This window comes from Salmo trutta, unplaced genomic scaffold, assembly GCF_901001165.1.
Source record: "Salmo trutta unplaced genomic scaffold, fSalTru1.1, whole genome shotgun sequence".
NCBI classification, from domain to species: Eukaryota; Metazoa; Chordata; class Actinopteri; order Salmoniformes; family Salmonidae; genus Salmo; species Salmo trutta.
The window spans coordinates 3,205,069-3,230,827 of record NW_021823073.1 but is presented as its reverse complement, the minus strand read 5'-3'; the positions used below and the strand labels follow the sequence as shown (position 1 = coordinate 3,230,827).

Sequence of the window (25,759 nt, the reverse complement as noted above, 5' to 3'; positions counted from 1 at the left end):
GCACACAGAGACAGGCCAATCCAGCCTATATAAAGACAGCACACAGAGACAGGCCAATACAGCCGATATGAACTGAGGGATGAGAACCAACCCTGATCAGAAGATACCAACCTGTGTGTGGGTTGACCAGTATACTGCCAGGCGGTATCCCTGTGGCTTCCGGGGGAAGAAAATAGTAACTAGTAGCATTAGCAGTGGCCTGGGTTGGCGCTGGGCCGGATGCAGGCGCCGGGCCATTCCTGCTGCCCCGATCACAGTGCACAGAAGTCCTACTACAGCTGGGGGCCGTGGCAGCGGAGGACACAGGTGTAGGTTGCACCGTGCTGGGGCCCCCGACAGGGCCGGCTGCCTGGGTTAGAGCAGCTGGGACAGGGAGAGGCAGGTGGAGTACTTGGGGGCGAGAGATGGAACTCGTAGAAGACCCTACACTATTAGAAGACTCAGAACCTAGAGGAGGGAGGGATGAAAAGGTCACTAAACGTCCTACAGAGAGGATCATGAAAGACGTCCTATAGTGGAACCATCATTGTAAATAACAATTTGTTCTTAACTGACTTGCCTAGTTAAATAAAAGGTGAATAAAAGTAAAAATAGAGGCAGCGGCTTGTAGCACATGCACAGCCAGCCTCCGGGCAGGGGTACAAGGAGGACAACTATTGGTCACTTCTGCGGTAACAGGAGTAGAAGCAGGATAGCCATTGGTCCATTCAAAAGTGGGACACACGGTGAGTGAATTCATTGGCTATAGGTGATATTTGTCCTTCTGTGGGCATCTTGCATGAGCCCATATCAACTGTAATTTTAAGTGGTCCATATCTTAAAGAGTATAACCACAAACATGTTATTAGTTTGTCAGTAATGCAACCACAGACACATTTCCTGGTTTACAACGTCAAAGTTGGTCTTCTGGCACGTACGCAAACCTCCAATATTTGATGTCAAAAGCAAAGCCATCAGGCGCTTTGAAATCTGGACAGACAAAAGAGGAAAACTGGGCCCAAGTTTGGTCTCTCTGGACGTATTACTGGAGAGGTGAGAAAGACGTCTCTGTCTTGCCAACAGTAAAAGCCAATGAATTCAGAATTGTGATGGCCATCATTCTTCATGTTTTCTACACAAACTAAACAACCAGCACTTAAAGAAATGGGGGATACTAAAACAAAGAGAAAAAAAGCTAAAACCAAAAATGCTAAAACCAAAGATGCTAAATGATGCCAAAGAACCAAAAAGATGACATGCACTGCATGCAGAAGAGATGAGCCACAGGACAGAGCTAACAGGAACACAAAACGGCCTCCCAGTAACAGCAGAGCAGATGTTGTGCTGCACAAAGTGAGCCCCATCTTCGTAAACAACGTTAAAGAAAAAACTCAAGCAAAAAAGCTGTCTGTCTGGCACAGTCAGTGCACTGTGAAAATGGAATCACATGAAACCAAAAAGAAAAGCCTCTAGAACAGAGGCAGCAACAACAACAAAAAATATGATCGAAAAGACAAGGAACCAAAACAGCATAAACAAAGAAAACTGGCTCTCCATTCCCCCAGTATGCCTGTATTAAACAGGGATGGTGCGCACACACACACTCACACAGTGAAGGACCAATTCCAACTCATGTCAGTCAGAAACTAGTGCATCACATTGTCTAGGGGTGACTGACCACACTTGGGGTAAATCGGTTACCACCAAGTAGTCATGGACACAGAACACATGTTTTTCTTCATTCTTAGGGTTCATTCTGTCATTAAAAGAGGTGCTTCACTGTGCTGTGGAACAAAGCAGACTGGACACGATACGTCGCACGTGCATTTGACTACGTGTGCATGAGCCAGTGCCCCCCCCCCCACTAATACTTGCCTGTTTTGGAGAGGCGTCCGGTGCTCTTGCTGCTGGCTGAGCTGTCTCCTCTGATGAGGACAGAGATGCTGCTGAAGCTGCTGGCCTTGGTCATGGTCGGCCTCAGGTTACGGTTGGAGCTGTCTGAATCAGTGCTGCTCCACGGCCGGGCATCACAGTTCTTGGGGTCATTCTCAGAGCTGCTCTGTCTACTGCTGGCTGATCGCCCGTCCCCTAGTCTGAGAAAACAAGGGATGGATGGATGGATGTGTGTGTGTGTGTGTGTGTGTGTGTGTGTGTGTGTGTGTGTGTGTGTGTGTGTGTGTGTGTGTGTGTGTGTGTGTGTGTGTGTGTGTGTGTGGGAGAGAGATCTGTGACAGAAAGGAAGTACCTGAAGAGTTGCCGTCTCTGTTGTGTGCTGATACAAGCCTCTTCATCAGGGCTCCTGCATGGGGAGACGACCATGCAACATTATCAAAGGATATCAAATCCACGTTGGACCAACCAGTCAAACGGCCCACGTTGGACCAACCAGTCAAACGGCCCACGTTGGACCAACCAGTCAAACGGCCCACGTTGGACCAACCAGTCAAACGGCCCACGTTGGACCAACCAGTCAAACGGCCCACGTTGGACCAACCAGTCAAACGGCCCACGTTGGACCAACCAGTCAAACGGCCCACGTTGGACCAACCAGTCAAACGGCCCACGTTGGACCAACCAGTCAAACGGTCCACGTTGGACCAACCAGTCAAACGGTCCACGTTGGACCAACCAGTCAAACGGTCCACGTTGGACCAACCAGTCAAACGGTCCACGTTGGACCAACCAGTCAAACGGTCCACGTTGGACCAACCAGTCAAACGGTCCACGTTGGACCAACCAGTCAAACGGTCCACGTTGGACCAACCAGTCAAACGTTGTGTCAGATTAGACTGATATTTACCTTCCATCTAGATGGAAATGATCTCCCTGTGGAAAAAAATACATCTATTTCAATGTCTTACTAACATGTAATTTGCAGTCCATAAAGCATATCCATATTTTACTTCAAAATAAACACAAATGCATCATTAATCTAAATTGATTAGCCAAAATCTCACATCTGGTGCAAATATCCTGTCCCTGGCTCTCTGATAGTCCTCCTCTCTCTCCTCGATAGATTTGCTTCTCCTGTCGTCTTTCAGGCGCATTCGTATCTGCAAGCACATGCACAACCTTAGCCAGCAGCTTAGCCTAGCCAGCAGCTTAGCCTAGCCAGCAGCTTAGCCTAGCCAGCAGCTTAGCCTAGCCAGCAGCTTAGTCTAGCCAGCAGCTTAGCCTAGCCAGCAGCTTCCGCACAGCTTAGCCTAGCCAGCAGCTGGAACTGCAGCACCAGATTGTCACCCTCTCAAAGACATATCGCTGAGAATGCATCCCAAATGGCACACTATTCCCTATATACTTTACTTCTGTTGACCAGGGCCCATAGGGCACTATATAGAGAATAGGGTGTCATTTGGGACACAGCGTGACATTTGATTGGAACACAGAAACCCCCTACCATGCCGTCTTCCCGGTCGAAGCTGGCGTTGTCTCTTTTGAGAATGTAGCGTTTTTGGAAATCATCTGTTTTGTCGTCTTTTATGTGTTCTGAGAATTTTTGATCTGGTCTGTGGAAGAGAATTTACATTGCTGGAAGTTTAGAGGCGTGGGGAAAAAATCTACACCAAATACATACTTTCTACTTTCACAGCAATTTGATGTATTTAAGCTTCATCGAGTCTAATAAAATGTATTATTGTGGTTCAGTATAAATCCTGAAAATAATGTATTATAAAATGTTTTAAAACTGACTGGTACCAAATGAAAAACATACATTCTTGTATTGCTAGTTTTGTTGATGATGACAGACTTCCCAGTGGGGTCAACATTGTGATCCATGCCAAAGTAGGCAGCCACTCGGTGTAGCAGCATTCTATGGTACGACGTCATGGGAGGGAACTTCCTCTTCTGGCTTCTAGGAAACACAAGAGCTGAATGAGCTTTACTGAAAGGCTAAAATAATGCAACTATAGAATTGAATTCGAATAAAATTGCATTAACTATAAATTAATAAAATACATTAAATCAATCAATAAATGTATTTATTAAATAACTTACTCATTATTACTGATAAAATCCAGAATGTCCTGCTCCAACTTCAACAGCATCATTCTGTCTCTGGGGTTGTTCTTAAGAGTGTTGACCAGGAACTCATGCAGGTCTATTCCAGTAGAGTCTGTGTAGTCCTGGCTGGAATCTAGACACAAGAGGACCAATCATTCTGGTAATGGTGCTCTATACACAACACATCTTTGTGGACTATGGGCTGTGTTCGTAAATTCACTCTGGAGTGACACTAAGCACACAGCCAAGACAACGCAGGAGTGGCTTCGGGACAAGTCTCTGAATGATCTTGAGTGGCCCAGCCAGAACCCGGACTTGAACATCTCTGGAGAGACCTAAATATAGCTGTACAGCGATGCTCCCGATCGAACCTGACAGAACTTGAGAGGATCTGCAGAGAAAAATGGGAGAAACTCCCCAAATACAGGTGTGCCAAGCTTGTAGCGTCATACCGAAGAAGACTCAAGGCTGTAATCGTTGCAAAAGGTGCTTCAACAAAGTACTGAGTAAAGGGTCTGAATACTTGTGTAAATGTGATAGTTTAATACATTTGCAAAAAATGCTTTGTCATTATGGGGTATGTGTGTAGATTGATGAGGGGGAAAAAAACAATTTAATCAATTTTAGAATAAGTTTGTAACGTAACAAAAGTGGGAAAAGTCAAGGGGTCTGAATACTTTCTAAATACACTTTAACCGGGCTTACGTTTACTGACACCGGTCATGTTCAATACTATATTGATATTCAATGGGTGTTGTGCATTAGTAAATAAAAAATCGGTTATTGTGCGCTCTGGCACACTCCGACATGAGTGCTGTGAAATCGGGAGTAGATAGCCAGAGTGAATTTACGAACGCACCCATAGTCTCCTAGGATTCTATATTGGATTTCTCAGAGAGCTCCATGTTCCGGAATCAGTTCATTAGTTCTCTAGACTAAACCTCACAACATGTCTCCAAGGTCTTGTATTGTAACATACAAACACAACCGTGTCTGTGAAGGCAGGGATGACCATTATATTCTCTCTCACTATTTACAACACAAAGATAACAATCAACCTCTGCGCCAACTCTCCCACAACCACACACCTCTTGACAGCATTTTCCTGGGCATCTTCTCTGGTTTCTCCACCTTCTCTTTCTCCTCCTTGGCAGACAGCTCCTCCTTATCAAAGGACTGGGATATCTGGATGTGAATTTGAAGAGTAAGAAATAAAAACTTCAGTGGTAGCTACTAGCTAATATCCCCATGATTAAGTCTGTATCCTAAATTGCAGCCTATTCCCTATGGGCCCTGGTCAAAAGTAGTGCACTACATAGGGAATAGGGTGCCATATGAGAAGTACACAAAAATTAAAATAGAGAGAATTAATTAGCATGTCACATTAAGAATTTGCATCTAATTAGCTTCACAATCGCGCACTTGGTTGGAAGTTAAACCTGTTGGGGCTAGGGGGCAGTATTTGCACAGCCGGATAAAAAAACGTACCCGATTTAAACTGGTTACTACTCTTGCCCAGAAACGAGAATATGCATATAATTAGTAGATTTGGATAGAAAACACTCTAAAGTTTCTAAAACTGTTTGAATGGTGTCTGAGTATAACAGAACCCATATGGCAGGCCAAAACCTGAGAAGATTCCATACAGGAAGTGCCCTGTCTGACAATTTGTTGTCCTTCTGTTGCATCTCTATCAAAAATACAGCATCTGTGCTGTAACGTGACATTTTCTAAGGCTTCCATTGGCTCTCTAAAGCCGCCAGAAAGTGGAATGGTGTACCTGCTGTCTCTGGGCAAAGAACAGCAGCAGAGTTTGTGAGTGGTCAGCCTGGGGACAGTGAGACTGAGATGCGTGTTCACGAGACTACTCAATTTTTTTCTTTCAGCCTTTGAATGAATACAACGTTGCCCGGTTGGAATATTATCGCTATTTTACGAGAAAAATAGCATAAAAATTGATTTTAAACAGCGTTTGACATGCTTCTAAGTACGGTAATGGAATATTTAGCATTTTTTTTGTCACGAAATGCGCTCGCGCGTCACCCTTCGGATAGTGACCTGAACGCACGAACAAAACGGAGCTATTTGAATATAACTATGGATTATTTGGAACCAAAACCACATGTTGTTGTTGAAGTAGAAGTCCTGGGAGTGCATTCTGACGAAGAACAGCAAAGGTAATCCAATTTTTCTAATAGTAATTCTGAGTTTAGTGAGCCCCAAACTTGGTGGGTGTCAAAATAGCTAGCCGTGATGGCCGAGCTATGTACTCAGAATATTGCAAAACGTGCCTTCACCGAAAAGCTATTTTAAAATCTGACACCGCGATTACATAAAGGAGTTCTGTATGTAGAATTCTTAAAATAATTATGTATTTTGTGAACGTTTATCATGAGTAATTTAGTCAATTCACCGGAAGTTTTCGGTGGGTATGCTAGTTCTGAACGTCACATGTTAATGTAAAAAGCTGGTTTTTGATATAAATATGAACTTGATTGAACAAAACATGCATGTATTGTATAACATAATGTCCTAGGAGTGTCATCTGATGAAGATCATCAAAGGTTAGTGCTGCATTTAGCTGTGGTTTTGGTTTTTGTGACATATATGCTTGCTTTGAAAATGGCGGTGTGATTATTTGTCAGGGTACTCTCCTGACATAATCTAATGTTTTGCTTTCGCTGTAAAGCCTTTTTGAAATTGGACAATGTGGTTAGATTAAAATGCTGTAAAATAGTCATATGTTTGAAAAATGGAAGTTTTCGGATTTTAGAGGAGTTTGTATTTCGCGCCACGCCCATCATTGGATATTGGAGCAGGTGTTCCGCTAGCGGAACGTCTAGATGTAAGAGGTTAAACACTTGAAAATCGGACATCATTTTGACATTACAATGTGACTAAACAAACAGTACATGGACCTACAGAGGAGTGAATACTGAGTCAAATATAGATCTGCTTTATGTTGGGGGAAGAGAATACATTCAATAGAAAGCCCGTCCCATGTTCCACATCCACCAATAGAAAGCCTGTCCCATCTTCCACACCTTAACATCCATCATTGCCTTTATTGTACCACATGAAATAACTCCCTTTGGAAGACAAGCATAGAAATAAAATGACTAGAATGGGGTGGAAAGCCCCTCATATCACAGCCATTTGACACTCGCTTGAATGATTATATTTTATAATGGTGGCAGGTAGCCTAGTGGTTAAGAGCGTTGGGCCAGTAATGGAAAGGTCGCTGGTGTGAATCCCCGAGCTGACTAGGTGTAAAATCTGTTCATGTGTCCTTGCCCTAACCCTCAAGTCGCTCTGGATAAGATTCTGCTAAATTACTAAAATATGAATTGTAAAATGTCTAAGGCTTAGCGAGCATGGAAATAACTGTTAGTTCAGGAGAATATAACAACCATTTGACAGTACTCACGTGAATGAAAATGTACATTCCAATCATTCAATTTCTGTGTGTTTCAAGGCCTTCTCAGCATCCCAGCCTTTGGTTTAACCCTGCTACTCATCTTAATCTCTGCTTCATTCTCTGCTCTGATTCACTATTCAACACTAGTACAAAAAGCAGAGAGGAGCTAAAAGCTGAACAGCACACTGAAACTCAGCCAGCGACCTAAATGACACCCTATTCCCTATATAGGGCACTACTTTTGACCAGGGCCCATAGGGAATAGGGTGCCATTTGGAACGCAGATCCAGAGTGCTGGCTGCAAGAAGCTTAAATTATATACGACTTCAGGATAGAAGCAACTAGGTAAAGAAGTTGGGAGCCAGTGGTTTCTGGAAGGGAGATGTAATGTTTACATTAGTGATATAAAATGGTAGCCTAGTGGTTAGAGCGTTGGGCCAGTAACCAGAAGGTTGGTAGATCAAATCCCCCAGCTGACAAGGTACAAATCTGTCCTTCTGCCCCTGAACAAGGCAGTTAACCCACTGTTCCTAGGCCGTCATTGAAAATAAGAATTTGTTCCCAACTGACTTGCCTAGTTAAATAAAGGTTAAATACAAAAAGATATACTCTGCCTCTCAGGGAGGCTTTGCTGTAGTGATACAGCACAACAGGTTAACAAAAGAAAGAACCAACATTGCTACAGAAAAGCAACAATGAAAGAGAGATGTGAGGAATGGAGGGCAGGTGGAGAGAGGGCAAAAGAGAGAGAGGAAGAGAGAAAGATGAGAAAAAGAGAGGGAGGAAGAAGAGAAAGATAAGAGTGAAAGTAGAACTCAGAAGGAGGGGGTTAAATCTCACACACTAGTTCAAGGAAGTCTATCCATTTAAACACACAGTCAGGGTTTCCTAGTAACCCGTTTCACAGCCAGGACAATGCATCTTTACAGAGAAGTACAATCATTTATTTCTCCTCCACACCAAGGAAACATTTTCACTCAAGAATAAATAATTGGCATAAAAAAATTGCAGCTTAACACAGAAAGACAAAACCCCCCAAAAAAGATAACCTATATCCCTTCAAACACCATTAGCCATGGACATGTTTGAGTGGTGACAAAGGAATAGGTTGAAGGAAGCCTAACATCATAGTGACAACCATACTATTCAATTATATCAATCCACAGGTCTCCATGTTCTGACACGTGAAAATACAATGTTCTCCAAAATGGATGTGAGTAATACAGGACGCGCACACACACACACACACACCGGCTGGTGGTGGAGAACACCCTCGTGGTTTTGATGAAGTTACTGCTGACTGGATGAAATGCAAGGCCCTCTAGCTGCTGGCTCCTGTGTGTGTCTGGTGTGAAGGCAGAGTGATGTTTGTGAAATGAGCCACAGCTAATGGGGTAGGAGGAGTCGTCTGGGGGTTTACCCAAAGGTGTGTGTGTGTGTGTGTGTGTGTGTGTGTGTGTGTGTGTGTGTGTGTGTGTGTGTGTGAGAGCGTGTGTGTGTGAGAGCGTGTGCGTGTCTAAAGGTTTACCTGAGGATCTGGTGTCAGCTGGTGTGCAGTTAGAAAGGGAGGAGAGGACTCTTCACAGACAGCCAGGCTCCGGACTAACTTTACCTTGGCCTTGGACTGAGAGAGAGTGCAGTGTATTGACAACGGTTCAAAATATATTCCTTTTGATGACGTGCGTTGATCATTTCAAAACGCCAACGCGAACCGACCAAGTAAAAATACAAACCAAGACGTAAAGGCCAGCAAGAACCAAGCAATCACGACCAACAGAAAGTGTTCAGACCTCAAAATGAGTTGGGTGAATCCAATCCAATCCATGCATGTAACTAACGTGATGGTTAGCAAACACGTAAATACACATAAATAAAGTCAGTTTAAACATCTGATCATCATGCAAGTGAAGATAAATAATACTAATGCACCACAAGTCTGGATGGTTTTAAAGGGATGACTTAAATCACGTGCCAAACTCATTCCACCGGATGGTTTTAAAGGGATGACTTAAATCACGTGCCAAACTCATTCCACCGGATGGTTTTAAAGGGATGACTTAAATCACGTGCCAAACTCATTCCACTGGATGGTTTTAAAGGGATGACTTAAATCACGTGCCAAACTCATTCCACCGGATGGTTTTAAAGGGATGACTTAAATCACGTGCCAAACTCATTCCACCGGATGGTTTTAAAGGGATGACTTAAATCACGTGCCAAACTCATTCCACCGGATGGTTTTAAAGGGATGACTTAAATCACGTGCCAAACTCATTCCACTGGATGGTTTTAAAGGGATGACTTAAATCACGTGCCAAACTCATTCCACTGGATGGTTTTAAAGGGATGACTTAAATCACGTGCCAAACTCATTCCACTGGATGGTTTTAAAGGGATGACTTAAATCACGTGCCAAACTCATTCCACCGGATGGTTTTAAAGGGATGACTTAAATCACGTGCCAAACTCATTCCACCGGATGGTTTTAAAGGGATGACTTAAATCACGTGCCAAACTCATTCCACAGAGGGCCGAGTGTCTGCAGGTCCCTTGTACTGGATTGATAAATGAAGGTTACTAATTAGTAAAGAACTCACCTGGTTGTCTAGGTCTGAACTGAAAGGACAAACCCTCTGACACTAGGGCCTCCATGGAATGAGTATGAACCCCCCTGTTCACTACAGAACAAGAACCAAGTCAACAGCAGGCAAATATAGATAGTCTTCTCAGCAGAAACACTTGAGATAAAATGATAATGTATGTGGTAGTTGCCAGGCAGACATGCCAGGCATCATGCTAATCCACCGACTGTACCTTAGAGCCCCTCACGGGCTGGCCAGCTGATACAGGAGACTGCTGCTGTCCCAAACGGACCACAAAAAGGAGAAGTTTAGCTAACAAAACTACAAGGTTAAATAATATTGTGGTCCAGAACAACATGAAGGCTGAATACATACGTCATACATGTTGGACGTCAACGTACATCCTACTAAAGAGCTCAGCCAATCAATATAGGCATGTGACAAAACACGAAGAGGAGCCCTTTTTGGGCCAAGATGAATTCTCACCCTAGTGATTCAAACACCTTCCTGTCTGAGAAATTAGACCCAGAGTTCTGTCTGACTACTATGTACATTTAACTGAATTTTCTCTCAGATCATTTTCACATCTCCCTCCCTCTCAGACCCATTTTCCTGTCATGTAGACTAGAGCAAAGAGCAGTGTTCTGAGGTTGGAGAGGAGCAGGAAGCAGGAGAGGAATGGTGTGGTGAGACAGAGCAGTGTTCTGAGGTTGGAGAGGAACAGGAAGCAGGAGAGGAATGGTGTGGTGAGACAGAGCAGTGTTCTGAGGTTGGAGAGGAACAGGAAGCAGGAGAGGAATGGTGTGGTGAGACAGAGCAGTGTTCTGAGGTTGGAGAGGAACAGGAAGCAGGAGAGGAATGGTGTGGTGAGACAGAGCAGTGTTCTGAGGTTGGAGAGGAACAGGAAGCAGGAGAGGAATGGTGTGGTGAGACAGAGCAGTGTTCTGAGGTTGGGGAGGAACAGGAAGCAGGAGAGGAATGGTGAGACAGAGCAGTGTTCTGAGGTTGGAGAGGAACAGGAAGCAGGAGATGAATGGTGAGACAGAGCAGTGTTCTGAGTTTGAAGAGGAGCAGGAAGCAGTGGGGGGGGGGGGGGGGCATCTCAGTGCCTCTACTCTTCGTGTGTGTGTGTTTGTGTGCGTGTGTGTACAGGGAGAAGTCCTAGAGAGTGCGAAGGCGAAGGCTGAGTCTGATTTAGACAGAACGGATGGCAGGCCCCATGCTCCTCTCGGGCTGCCGCTGAGACACCGTCTGTACACACACACACACACACACACACACACACACACACACAGACACTCCCTCTTCTCTTGGTCCCGTCCTCTAAAACCAACCAGAGGACAGTTCCTTTCCCCGCTGCGCTGGAGGGTCAGATAACATTCATGAAATAAAGATGGAAATGGACCGTTTCCATTTCCAGGCATGTGTATGACCCTTAGAGACAGAGCGTGGCGTGTGTGTGCGCGTGTGCACGCGTCTGACAGTAGGTGTGAACGCACCAGTAAATCAGATAATTGAACAGGGCAGAAAGGAAAGGAACAATGAGAGAGGAGAGAGAAGGAAACGCTGACGTCTGCACTACAAGGTACCTGGCCTGAGAGAGAGAACGTGGCAGGGGCAGATGGTGGCAAAGTCACAGAGGAGACACACAGAGAGAAACACACACCCCTCCCTCTCTCCCCCCATCCGGCACCCATTCAGTCTCTCTCTCAGGGTGACACACAGGAAGTTTGTAGATAAGCCAGGATTTGAGATCCAGATTATCTGTCTTCTTCAGTCTGGCTGGGGTGCCAGCCACCAACCGCTTTTACTTGTCCTGCTTCCCATTTATACTCCTGCCTCCAGCATTACCTCCAACCCTGAGACAATACCCCGTCAACATTACCTGCAACCCTGAGACAATACCCCGTCAACATTACCTGCAACCCTGAGACAATACCCCGTCAACATGACCTGCAACCCTGAGACAATACCCCGTCAACATGACCTGCAACCCTGAGACAATACCCCGTCAACATGACCTGCAACCCTGAGACAATACCCCGTCAACATGACCTGCAACCCTGAGACAATACCCCGTCAACATTACCTGCAACCCTGAGACAATACCCCGTCAACATTACCTGCAACCCTGAGACAATACCCCGTCAACATTACCTGCAACCCTGAGACAATACCCCGTCAACATTACCTGCAACCCTGAGACAATACCCCGTCAACATTACCTGCAACCCTGAGACAATACCCCGTCAACATTACCTGCAACCCTGAGACAATACCCCGTCAACATTACCTGCAACCCTGAGACAATACCCCGTCAACATTACCTGCTACCCTGAGACAATACCCCGTCAACATTACCTGCTACCCTGAGACAATACCCCGTCAACATTACCTGCTACCCTGAGACAATACCCCGTCAACATTACCTGCTACCCTGAGACAATACCCCGTCAACATTACCTGCTACCCTGAGACAATACCCCGTCAACATTACCTGCAACCCTGAGACAATACCCCGTCAACATTACCTCCAACCCTGAGACAATACCCCGTCAACATTACCTGCTACCCTGAGACAATACCCCGTCAACATTACCTGCAACCCTGAGACAATACCCCGTCAACATTACCTCCAACCCTGAGACAATACCCCGTCAACATTACCTGCAACCCTGAGACAAAGGAACATTTTGCTGCACTGTATCAGCACATCTTCCACCAACGTATTTTAGCTGTTACAGTATTTTAATGACTGATCCTGAGCTCAATGACATTACTATAGTTAAATTATATTACCATATTTACATTTTTGCCAGAGTAGTGGTAAAACATGTTCAAATTGTGGATGTGATAACTGATCTTCTCATTGGTCCACACTAAAAGGCTCTGTTTATGTTTACACCGGTGTGTTTACCTGTGATGTTTCCCTCTTGTTGTCACAGCAGCTTCCGTCTTGGTGACCGGTGGCATTGTGTTCCAGCACCAGGCTCCCAGCCTGATTGGGTTTGTCCTTCACACCGTTCTGCCTGCTGTCTGCTCCTAGTGTTGTGGTTCCGGTCCAGTCTGCTGCCTCCAGCTCCACTCCAGCCTCACAAACCTTCATGGTCTCAGTCCTACTGATGTCCTTTACAGTAACAGGATCAGACATCCTCATCAGACGCACAGCTTACAGAGAGTCTCTATACAACACTGCTGTTACTGGGGTCCTAGAGATGGAGACAGAGACAGACAGACGATGGAGAGAGACTGGGATTTTACTCATCAAAATGCAAATCATTTTCCATTAGAGCTAAAATACATATTTTACCTACAGTCAGAGAAGAGAGAGAAAACATGGGCATTGAAATATCATGCATTTACAGAGAATAGAGAGAAAACATGGGCATTGAAATATCATGCATTTACAGAGAATAGAGAAAGAGAGAAAACATGGGATAAAGAGATATTGTAAACGTCTATTAGTTAGAACATCTGAAATCTAATGACTACTGTAATGGGGCTAATGCAGGGACAATGACAAGGCAGTGGTTTCTGGTAATAATGTGGCCTAATTATGCAGCAAGTCTCTCTTGCAGTAGCATAGAGAAGAGTAGTGGGGAGGCTTAGGGAAGGAGGCAGAGAGAGGAGAAGAAGGAAGGAGACATCATAGAGAGGACATGATGGGAGGGTTAGGGAAGGAGACATCTGGTTTATGAGAGCTGTGATTAATGATTTTAATTACAGGTTGAGAGGCCCCATCTGATTCAGTCCCTGACATTAACACTGTAGCTCTGTGCCTCTGTCTCAATTTGGCTTTCCTTGATTCCTTCTCAAACCCCATGGCGCAGAAGGTCAGAGGGGAGTGACCAATTCATTTTGAGGATAGAGGAATCCCAGAAAGACACACTGAGAAAGAGACAGCCAGTACTATTGGAGGACAGAGCTTGTGGCTATAGATAAATACCACTGACACCCTGGATTCCAGAATGTTCAAAGAATGCAATGACTCTACAGCCCTCTCTATAGGCAGTCATCAATAAAACGGCACAATACAGTGTAGAACATTCCATTTGACTGCTGATGGGCAAGGAGACCACCAGCTCCTCTAAACCATTGACAACTATGTGCCGTTGAAGGGATTGTTAAATAAATGGAACTAGTTGGTTTCAATATCATCACCTCCTGAAGACCAGTCAGAACTACACATTTCCCAGAATTCCACATTTAGCTTCATCAGAGTTCTACAGAAAGGAACTGCATGCTTTTCATGATCCATAAGTTTAGCAATTGATCATGTAATTTCAGATAGGTGAAGGTAGCATTTTACCAGAAAACAGTAGGCTGGATACACAGAGAAAAGTACTGGAGAACAGTAGGCTGGCTACACAGAGAAAAGTACTGGAGAACAGTAGGCTGGCTACACAGAGAAAAGTACTGGAGAACAGTAGGCTGGCTACACAGAGAAAAGTACTGGAGAACAGTAGCTCCACATCAGTCAAAGCAGTCTGCTGATAGAATTGGCCGTTTGTGAATTCTCATCTGAGTGGAGAAGTGCAACTGAAGAACGAAATGAGTCTGATGCCGAGCAGATATTACAATAAGAAGCATTGTAGATCTGCGTTTACAAAACACAGGAAGTTTAATCTTTCTGCGTTAGGGTGACACCTAAGATTAACTTGCTCGTTATCTAAGTACGTGGCTGAATTAATAACGTCAAGGGGCATCATATTGTGTTAGTTTTCTGCCGTGTTTGAGGTGTCAAAGCCCGTTGGATGAGTTATCTGTACAGCTGCCACTGCAGCCTGACTTCCTTGTGTTTTTCCACTCAGATCTGGGCTGTCTGCTGCTCCCCCATCTTCAGAACAGAGCAGGCCCGTTGCCCTAGCGACGCCACAGTGTCCTTCAGACAAGCATGCGGTCAAAACTTTTCATTTGCGCAATGTCTCTCCCTCACATTCGCTTGTAAAATGTCTAAACGCAACAAAAATATCATTCGGTAGCTCCTACCTATACATGTATCACTTTATGAGCTGCATTGCCTGCCTTCGCAATGTTTATTTTCGTTTGCACTCGTTAGCATATTTAGCTAGCAACCTCCATGGAAATGTGCTGTTACTTGTGCTAATGTTGTTTGTATTCTGCTAATAGACGCCCAATGGGCTTCTTTGCATTTGTGTGTACTAAGCCAGTAGTACCGTAAATCCCGGTGTGAGAGAAGGACGGTATGAGGATATGACAATCTGGAAACCGCCCAACCCTACTATAGATATTTATATACAGCCATCTAGTTTATCCCCTGAATGTTAACTAGCCATATTGACGTGATTTGTTGTTAACCAACTAGCCAATTTGACGTGGTCCCTCAGTCAATGTCGTCTATCACATCTGTCAGCAGCAATCCTGATTAAACCCTTATTAACAATGTTGAAACGGGGATAATGTTAGCCAACTTCGCTAGGTGGGCTAGGTTGGTTGGAGAAAAAAAACTACATTAGGTCTACTTATCACTATATGTCTGGCCAACTGTTTCTCCCGGTAGCTTGCAAAGTAAACATTATCATCAGGTAGCTAGCAAAGTAAACATTATCATCAGGTAGCTAGCTAAGTAAATATCAGATAACAGTACATGCAGTACATGCTGCTTGACAGGCAGAGCCCACAAAGGATGGGAAATTCACCTAAAACCACTCATACTAGGCAAGTATATTTCACTTATTTTATATCACTCATATCCAATTAATGGTGACCAATATTGAGCGATAATGTGAGGCTAAATGATCAATTGATGTTTAGTGAAGAAAAGCATGCAGTTCCTTGCTGTAGAACTCTGATAGAGATAAACATGGAATAATGGGATGTGTTGGTCGGACTTTGCTCTTCAAGAGGTGCTGATATTATAACCAAATAGTTCATATATTTAACAATCCCTTGAAAACAGTACCTTACCTGTCCAAAATTAGATTCAGTAATGTAAGTTTTAGATTACTCAAACTCCGTAACGTAATCTGATTATATTCCGTTACTTTTGGATTACTTCCCCTTAATTTGTTTCATTAGTCCATTGTTGATATACTTCCAAAATGTTTTGTATATAAGCAATACAATTTTCAAGATACAGAAGTTCCAAAATACAGAAATACAGCAGGTATGATGTAAAGCGCATCACACCGGCTTTTAGAAAAGGATCCATCATAGTGGTCTCCGATTGGTGGTCATCATCTGGTGGGTCATCATAGTGGTCTCCGATTGGGTGGTCATCATAGTGGTCTCCGATTGGGTGGTCATCATAGTGGTCTCTGATTGGTGGTCATCATCTGGTGGGTCATCATAGTGGTCTCCGATTGGGTGGTCATCATAGTGGTCTCCGATTGGTGGTCATCATAGTGGTCTCCGATTGGTGGTCATCATCTGGTGGGTCATCATAGTGGTCTCCGATTGGTGGTCATCATAGTGGTCTCTGATTGGTGGTCATCATCTGGTGGGTCATCATAGTGGTCTCCGATTGGGTGGTCATCATAGTGGTCTCCGATTGGGTGGTCATCATAGTGGTCTCCGATTGGGTGGTCATCATAGTGGTCTCCGATTGGTGGTCATCATAGTGGTCTCCGATTGGTGGTCATCATAGTGGTCTCCGATTGGTGGTCATCATAGTGGTCTCCGATTGGTGGTCATCATAGTGGTCTCTGATTGGTGGTCATCATCTGGTGTGTCATCATAGTGGTCTCCGATTGGTGGTCATCATAGTGGTCTCTGATTGGTGGTCATCATCTGGTGTGTCATCATAGTGGTCTCCGATTGGTGGTCATCATAGTGGTCTCTGATTGGTGGTCAGACTCTCTCAGGTAGAACAAACTGAAACACCTTTTTTCCATGCTGAATTGAATGTCACTGAGAAACCGAAAGGTGTCAAAATGCATTTCTTTCTCTCACAAACATCCTTTCTGAATTTTAAAGTAATCATCTAGTTTTTCAAAGGTATCTTCTTACAATATTTTTGCTGGTATTGTAACTGATACATTTGTGTAAATCAGATTACATTGTATTCAGTTACTCCCAAACCTGCTCCCCTCTCACCCATCTTCAAGCCTTTACACGCTCTCTTCAATAACAAAATATATGTTCTTTTGTTCTGCAGTGTGCAGTGCTATTTGAGTTCTTTTACTGAATACTGAGTGGAAACTGGCTGAGAGGCAGATCAAAAATGTTCATCTTGAAGAGAAAGAACTATAACACCAGGCTGGTCTAAGTTATTCCGGCACACAAACGGCATCTTTTCTACTCAAGTGCAGCGTTGCTGATTTGAAATATCTGTCAGTCTATCTCGACTGAATTGATGTCAATGCTGTTTTTAAATTTCCCCCCGGCCCACCAATGTACTTTGTGGCCAATGGCCTATGCTCCTTACAGGAAGCTACTTACTGGGTGCTGCTGGGCCTGTGGTGGTGACGTCCTACAGGGGGTGAGAAGCCTCTGGGGGCAGCAGTCCTGCGCCACCGCTGGTTTGTCACTGTAACGTCTCGTGCTGCTGAGCCTGTCGCTAACTCTGAGGGAGAGTCCCATGTCCTTAGCACCAGCTCGGAGTCTCTGGTGTCCAGATCGGAAAGGCCTCGGTGGCACTGCCCTCCAAGCTGCTCATGGCCATCACAGACCTGTCACAGGGAGAGAAGGGAGAGGTCAGGGGGTCAGGACCCGTAGAGAACTGGGGAACACTGATGGAATGGGGTTATAGGTCGCTGACAGTGACAGGGCTGACATGGACAGACAGAGTCCAGGGGATATCATGTGTGTGAGAGCGAGAGAGAAAATGGGGAAAGAGAGAGACAGGGAAAGAGACAGTGATAGTGGCTGTGCATGCCTGTGTAAAACAGGTTTCATTCATCAGAACCATTGAGTGCATGGAGGGTCGTGCTAAACCCACTCTGTCATGACAGTTATGTAAAACAGAGCAGCATTACATATTCAGGAATAACAGCAGTAAAAAACGGAAGATAACACTTTATCAAAACCCTATGATATTTAGAATACCAATTTTGGAGTGGACACTGACAGACATATCATTTCCCACATGGAAGCTTCACATCGAAGGTAACAGATGGACTGTAACAGATTCTCCATCTTCAGTCAGAAGGGCTCTACATCTTTGCCCATGTTCTTCTACTCCACTCCAACCTTCCTCCTAGTCCCAGAGCCCAGTGCCATCTACCGGGCAGAGCGCCCGCCACAGTAAGCTCTCTCTGGCACCCAGTAGGCAGTCCCGTCTCCACACAGTCCCGTCTCCACACAGTCCCGTCTCCACACAGTCCCGTCAAAAGGTCAAGTGGTGGATTCCTGCTCTCTTTATAATCCTTTTTCACCATACCTCACCCTACCTTACCCTACCTCACCCTACCTCACCCTACCTTACCTTACCCTACCTCACCATACCTTACCCTACCTCACCCTACCTCACCCTACCTTGCTGTGTATGCAAATCCTGGTTTGACAGTAAACTGCAGACACTACTAGACCAAAGGTAACCTCCAGTCTGGCAGTCAGCAGCAACACAAAGAGAGGTGTGGAACTTCACATGACTACAGTCATGACTACAGTCAGCCCTAATAGCTGGTGACACCAGTAGAACTCAACCAACCAGACAGACAGCAAGAGACACAAGCTGCATTAGGAGTCAGAGCTGTGCTGCACGGACAGGGAGGAACAGCAGGGCTGAGCAAGCCGCTGAGTTCAGGAGATCACTGTGTCAGGGCCAGGTCTGTGTCAGGGCCAGGTCTGTGTCAGGGCCAGGTCTGTGTCAGGGCCAGGTCTGTGTCAGGGCCAGGTCTGTGTCAGGGCCAGGTCTGTGTCAGGGCCAGGTCTGTGTGACACATGGGGGAGGGGGTGTCAGGGACAGTCTGTGTGAAACATGGGGGAGGGGGTGTCAGGGCCAGGTCTGTGTCAGGGACAGTCTGTGTGACACATGGGGGAGGGGGTGTCAGGGACAGTCTGTGTGAAACATGGGGGAGGGGGTGTCAGGGCCAGGTCTGTGTCAGGGACAGTCTGTGTGACACATGGGGGAGGGGGTGTCAGGGACAGTCTGTGTGACACATGGGGGAGGGGGTGTCAGGGCCAGGTCTGTGTCAGGGACAGTCTGTGTGACACATGGGGGAGGGGGTGTCAGGGCCAGGTCTGTGTCAGGGACAGTCTGTGTGACACATGGGGGAGGGGGTGTCAGGGACAGTCTGTGTGACACATGGGGGAGGGGGTGTCAGGGACAGTCTGTGTGACACATGGGGGAGGGGGTGTCAGGGACAGTCTGTGTGAAACATGGGGGAGGGGGTGTCAGGGCCAGGTCTGTGTCAGGGACAGTCTGTGTGACACATGGGGGAGGGGGTGTCTGGGACAGTCTGTGTGAAACATGGGGGAGGGGGTGTCAGGGCCAGGTCTGTGTCAGGGACAGTCTGTGTGACACATGGGGGAGGGGGTGTCAGGGACAGTCTGACACATGGGGGAGGGGGTGTCAGGGACAGGGGGCTTAATGCATGCAGATGGAACGCAGTGTGACACACACGAATAAACACTGGCAGGCACAAACAGACCAGAAGTCTCTCACACACACACACACACACACACACACACCAGTAGAATCCTCTGGGTCTCCTGTTACTGAGCAGCTCCTCTGTATTTGACAACCAAATCTGAGGCTCTGAGTTGATCTGAGTGGTTGAACCATAAAGAGCCTCTTCACTTCAGTCCCTTTACCTCCATTCCCCACGGTACAAACACACCCATACTGCCTGTAGAAGTGGTGAATAAGTGCCTAAGCCTTTTTCCACGCTATACTTTTCTGCCCATGAAAATGTATTGTCAAAAAGCTACAATGAGGTCAGAAGGGCACAGCCACTCTGCCAGCCAGGGGAATGGGAGCTAACTAATCATATGCCGGCTGTAAACGGACCACTCAATGACAATTATGTTAGCACAGCGAATAGGAAATTGCTCCTGTGGAATGCACAAGAGGCCATTCTGATTGCATGCACAGACAGGGCGGTCCACACCAGGCTTGGGCGGTACATCGCTCCCTGCCCAAGTGCTGGGGGGGAAGAGCGGGAGGGAGCAGCGAGAGGAGACTCTCTCTCTCCCTCCCTCCCTCCCTCCCTCCCGCCCAGACTGTGTGTAGGAGGATGGAACAATACAAGAGCAGAGAAAAGCAGCCAAAGCCATCCATCCATCCCTCCAACATACTGTGTAGCTAACAGACAGACACATCCATGAGGCGGTCTTCTCCAGCTCTACAGTCACACAGAAAACAAGCGTAGGAAAGCATAGAAAGAAAATGTATTACGTAACCAACCATCAATTCACAGGAACAGTAATACTGTTTACTTTAATCCCAATAAATGACATTGATAATCAGCGTGTTGAACAGGGTAAATAAACCCGTATCCCAGCTCAGAGCCATGATGATAATTCAGACTTAAGCCCTCTGGGGTATAAAGTGCAGACTAAAGGTATTCATTTCATCACTCAGCCTCAATTACAGGTAAATGTGCTTAACAAGTCACATAAGTTGCATGGACTCACCGTGTGTGCAATAAGTGTTTAACATGATTTTTTGAATGACCGTCTCATCTCTGTACCCCACACATGCCGATAATTGTAAGGTCCCTCAGTCGAACAGTGAATTTCAAACACAGATTCAACCACAAAGACCAAGGAGATATTCCAATGCCTCTCAAAGCAGGGCAAATAAAAGCAGACATTGCATATCCCTTTGAGCATGTTGAAGTTATTAATTCCACTTTGGATGATGTATCAACACACCCCGTTACTACAAAAGACACAGGCGTCCTTCCTAAGTCAATTGCCGGAGAGGAAGGAAACCGCTCAGGGATTTCACCATGAGGACAATGGTGACTTTAAAACAGTTACAGAGTTTAATGGCTGTGACAGGAGAAAACTGAGGATGGATCAACATTGCAGTTACTCTACAATAATAACCTAAATGAGAGTGAAAAAAAAAAATCATGCAAAATCTTCTTAAAAAAAAAAAAATACTAAACATGCATCCTATTTGCAACAAGGCACTAAAATAATACTGCAAACAAATTGACAAAGCAATTAACTGTTTGTCCTGAATACAAAGTGTTATGTTTAGGGCAAATAGTGGTGGCTGCATCATGTCATGGGTATGCTTGTAATCATTAAGGACTGGGGAGTTATTTAGGATATATTTTTTTAAAGAGCTAAGCACAGGAAAAATCCTAGAGGAAAACCTGGTTCAGTCTGGTTTCCACCAGACACTGGGAGATGAATTCACCTTCCAGCAGGACAATAACCTAAAACAAGTTGACTCAAATCTGCTTGAAAATCTATGGCAAGACCTGAAAATGGTTGTCTAGCAATGATGAACAACCAATTTGACAGAGCTTGAAGAATTATGCTTTTTTTTTTTTATTAAATGGGCAAATGTTGCACAATCCAGGTGTGGAAAGCTCTTCGAGACTTACCCAGAAAGACTCACAGCTGTAAATCGCAGCCAAAGGTGCTTCTACAAAGTATTGACTCAGGGTGTGTGAATACTATGTAAATTAAATATTTAAGTATTTTATTAAAAATAAATTAGCTAACATTCCTAAAAACATTTTCACTGTCATTATGGGGGTATTGAGTGTAGATGGGTGAGAAAAAAAAAATATTTTATCCATTTTGAATTCCGGCTGTAACAAAATGTGGAATAAGTGAAGGGGTATGAATACTTTCTGAAGGCACTCTAGTGGAGTCAGTCATTAAAAACCCATTTGTAATAACAGAAACACCTGCAGAAACAATATACTGAGGAGCAGAAATGCAAGCTGTGCAGAGACAACGCAACACAAGCCTCTTAATGGCTTATCTATGGTAATTAGTGTACTGATGAAAGAAAGCGACGCCAAGACACAACAGTAATCAGAACACAGCCCCTGTTCACCAATACATTGCAGTGTTTCTCCTAGGATTTTTTTCAGCAGCGGTGGCAAAGTGTCACAACATTTTGGTCATTTTAGATTCTCCCTGACTGTCTAGTTTTTATTCTGGTGATTGTTAGTTCTCAAAGATGATCTTATTTATAAATGTATTGCTCCATTATATTTTCTACATACTTTATATCTGGTTTTAGTCGTTTAAGTTTACACGGAAAACGTTTTCCTATCCCGAGAAGTAAGTAAGTAAGTGTGTGTGTGTTATATATATATTTATATATGTTTTTAATTTGTAGTAAAGCCCACAATTTAGCAGTGTAGTAGGTGCGCTGCTGCTAAATTCATATTGGGGATTCACTGAACACAGTCTACAGATCCCCTGTTCCCCAACACACTAAACACAGTCTACAGATCCCCCGTTCCCCAACACACTGAACACAGTCTACAGATCCCCCAACACACTAAACACAGTCTACAGATCCCCTGTTCCCCAACAGTCTACAGATCCCCAACACACTGAACACAGTCTACAGATCCCCTGTTCCCCAACACACTGAACACAGTCTACAGATCCCCTGTTCCCCAACACATTGAACACAGTCTACAGATCCCCAACACAGTCTACAGATTCCCCAACACACTGAACACAGTCTACATATCCCCCAACACACTGAACACAGTCTACATATCCCATGTTCCCCAACACAGTCTACAGATCCCCTGTTCACTGAACGCAGCCTTGCTGTGCATCCTCTTGGAAACCGAGCCCTTATCGTCACCAGATAAACCCTGTAGCCTAAATGGTCAATGACATTCACAACTGTAGCTTAGAACATACTGCAGAAGACTGCTGTGAATTTTAATTGCGTCTCAAAAGGATCATATTGAAAACATAACCACCAAAACAAAATCTCAACAATAAATCACGGCTTTCAAAATTAAGCTCAAGGTCCAAGACACTAACAGACAGATGATTGAGAACCCAGCACAATGTCTGAATGATTCAAGTCTGAAAAGGCTACCAAAACCCTTAGTAGGTATTATCTGGCACTTAAACCATTACGCCTGACTTTCCAACGTGCTCCTTCCTTCACCAAATACAAACTCTTTGGTAAGGACAGAAACCAAGACCTACCTGCCACATAGTAGCCCTCCTTATGTTCATTGCAAGCTGTTGGAGGAGTCCGTAGTACCCAAGGCAGCATTGGTTGAGGAGGACGTAGCTGCTCGGAGCGACTCGCTCCCTGCAGCAGCAGCAGTCTCACACAGCCTCCTATCGTCTTGGGTTCGTGTGTGTGTGAGTCTACCTGCCAGAGCCCCTCAGTAGGCGCCTGACGGAGTCAGTGACTCGCCCCAGCCTCAGAGACAGCACCAAATCAACAGCTGGCCCCTGTGATGTCAGCTCTAGCTCAGCCACTCACAGCACCCCGCCTCGCTGCACCCAGGCAGAGGCAGGAAGCACATCTCAGAGGAGTGCGCGGCTGAGAAGGCTAAATTGGGCACTTTCTTCATTACGGATTCTGCTGCCCTGCCATGCGCATACACCAGAGGAGGTAGGCGAGGGACAAAGGAAAGGAGGAGGGAGACAGAGAGGAGAGAGAGAGTGAGTAGGGGGACAGAGGAGCGAGACAGACGAGAGAGACAGGAGGGGCGTCTGTCTCCCCATATACAGCAATGAGAGAACAGGACAAACCATGCACCATGGGATGGATGGCCAATGAGAGAACACGACACACCATGGGAGGGGATGGTGGCCAATGAGAGAACAGGACACACCATGGGAGGGGATGGTGGCCAATGAGAGAACACGACACCATGGGAGGGGATGGTGGCCAATGAGAGGACAGGCTGTTCAAAGTGGACCTTGCCCATTACAGTTGGGCATATTTCAACCAGACGGAGACAAGGCACAAGACTGCTCCAACCAACTAGGACCGGGCGATATGGCCCAAATATCATATTACTGCATACAAATTTAAAAAATGGACGGTATTTGCCGCTATGTTAGGTTTTTGAATAATAAAAGTTGTACGTTTTCTTTATGAGTAGGGAGTGATCCTAGGGTGGCAACACATAGATACTAAGTGATTTCAAAATGGATCTTTCTCCATTCTGATTGTTTTATACTGTTCGAATTCAAACAAAAATAATTTTCCTGCAATCATTTGAGATCATTCCACACTGCCACGTAGGGCTGCACGATATGGACAAACAATATAGGCCTTATTTTTAACCAAACGTTGCAATTGGAATTTGACTTGACTTTGACTTTAGAGTAAAACACTTGTGACCTGTTGGAATCATGGAAATAGAATGATTATTCTAATTCTATAGTTAGAATATAATAGTGGGGACTTTTAATAGTGTTGTTTGACATGACAACAAATGAAAATGCCAGGGAGGAGATATTGTGACAAGGTAGGAACCAAAGTGTTGTTTCCAAGAGGACCCTATAACCTTTGGCTATATTGAATGTTCTCTTAGCTACTTCATGTAGTGAACATATTCATGCTTTGCGTATTCCTCTGATTTAGAAGATACTGTTGCACAAACATGCTGATTTAGGTCTAAACCATCACTGGTAGTATCAGGCTGTAAAGCTAATTACGTTTGCTCAGACTCAATACATTTATTAACTACAAGTGCACCTCTTCATCCTCAGGAGGCTGAAGAAATGTTGCTTTTCACCTAAAACCCTCAAAACCTTTTACAGATGTACAATTGAGAGCATCCTGTTGGGCTGTATCACCGCCTGGTACAGCAACTGCACCACCCTCAACCGCAAGGCTCTCCAGAGGGTAGTGAGGTCTGCACAACACATCACCGTAGGTGTAGGTGTCCTGTAGGTGCCCTCCAGGACACCTACACCACCCGATGTCACAGGAAGGCCAAAAAGATTATCAAGGGAAACAACGACCCGAGCCACTGCCTGTTCACCCCACTACCATCTAGAAGGCCAAGCCAATACAGGTGCATCAAAGCTGGGACCAAGAGACTTAAAAATTGCTTCCATCTCAAGGCCATCAGACTGTTAAACAGCATCACTAACACAGAGAGGCTGCTGCCTACATACAGACTCAAATCATTGGCCACTTTAATAAATGGATCACAAGTCACTTTATATAATGTTTACATACCCTACATTACTATTCTCATATGTATATACTGTACTCTATACCATCTACTGCATCTTGGCTATACCGCTGGGCCATCGATCATCCATATATTTATATGGACATATTCTTATTCCATCCCTTTACATTTGTGTGTATAAAGGTAGTTATGGAATTGTTAGATATTACTGCACTGTCAGAACTAGAAGCACAAGCATTTCGCTACACTCGCATTAACTTCCGCTAACCATGTGTATGTGGCCAACTACAATTTGATTTAGATTTGAACTAGTTAACTAGCTAGCCAGCTAACTAGCGATTAATGGCAAACAAGATTTAGGCCAAACTTGTCAAGACAAACTAGCGGTTGTCAGATGTAAGAAACACAAGCTAATAGTGTTGTTATAAAACGCTAGGGGATTTACATTAAGAATCAAAGTGAAAACAGCATCATTGTCATCAACATTTTTGCATGTGCTACATTGACCATGCAGACTGAACACAAGTGTCTCGTGGTCAAGCAACAACAAATGGTGCTAGGTGGGGCTAGGTCTGTGTGGAAAGTGGCATGGAGAGATAGAGAGCAGAGAGAGACGACTTTACACACGGTGTATCACATTTAACAAACCAAACATTAAAATACCGCTATAGAAGGTAAAGTAAAAACCCAAACCGGTCCATGCATCAATACCAGTATATCGTAAAATACGGTGTACCGCCCAGCTCTACTACTAACCACAGAAAATA

At 44.9% G+C, this 25,759-nt stretch overlaps 1 protein-coding gene across 12 annotated transcripts in view; it reads right to left on the bottom strand.

Moving 5' to 3' along the window:
- The window catches only part of LOC115188733 (R3H domain-containing protein 1), a 45,546-nt gene that overhangs the window by 17,079 nt on the left and 2,708 nt on the right, over positions 1–25,759 (bottom strand). For 4 of the 12 annotated variants that reach the window (XR_003876590.1, XM_029747503.1, XM_029747510.1 and 1 more), the window contains exons 2-14: positions 17,383–17,612; positions 12,899–13,190; positions 10,214–10,258; positions 8,928–9,023; positions 5,070–5,166; positions 3,976–4,114; positions 3,692–3,832; positions 3,377–3,485; positions 2,937–3,032; positions 2,780–2,805; positions 2,225–2,278; positions 1,855–2,072; positions 112–447 (exon numbers count right to left, since the gene is read on the bottom strand). Coding sequence is in view for 11 of the 12 variants with exons in the window: in XM_029747503.1 (XP_029603363.1) it covers positions 112–447; positions 1,855–2,072; positions 2,225–2,278; positions 2,780–2,805; positions 2,937–3,032; positions 3,377–3,485; positions 3,692–3,832; positions 3,976–4,114; positions 5,070–5,166; positions 8,928–9,023; positions 10,214–10,258; positions 12,899–13,138 (1,597 nt within the window). In the remaining variant the exon portion in view is untranslated. Of the gene's footprint in view, positions 1–111; positions 448–1,854; positions 2,073–2,224; positions 2,279–2,779; positions 2,806–2,936; positions 3,033–3,376; positions 3,486–3,691; positions 3,833–3,975; positions 4,115–5,069; positions 5,167–8,927; positions 9,024–10,213; positions 10,259–12,898; positions 13,191–17,382; positions 17,613–23,034; positions 23,488–25,759 lie in introns of those variants that run through there. The other 8 variants (XM_029747512.1, XM_029747513.1, XM_029747504.1 and 5 more) reach the window with 7 other exon arrangements.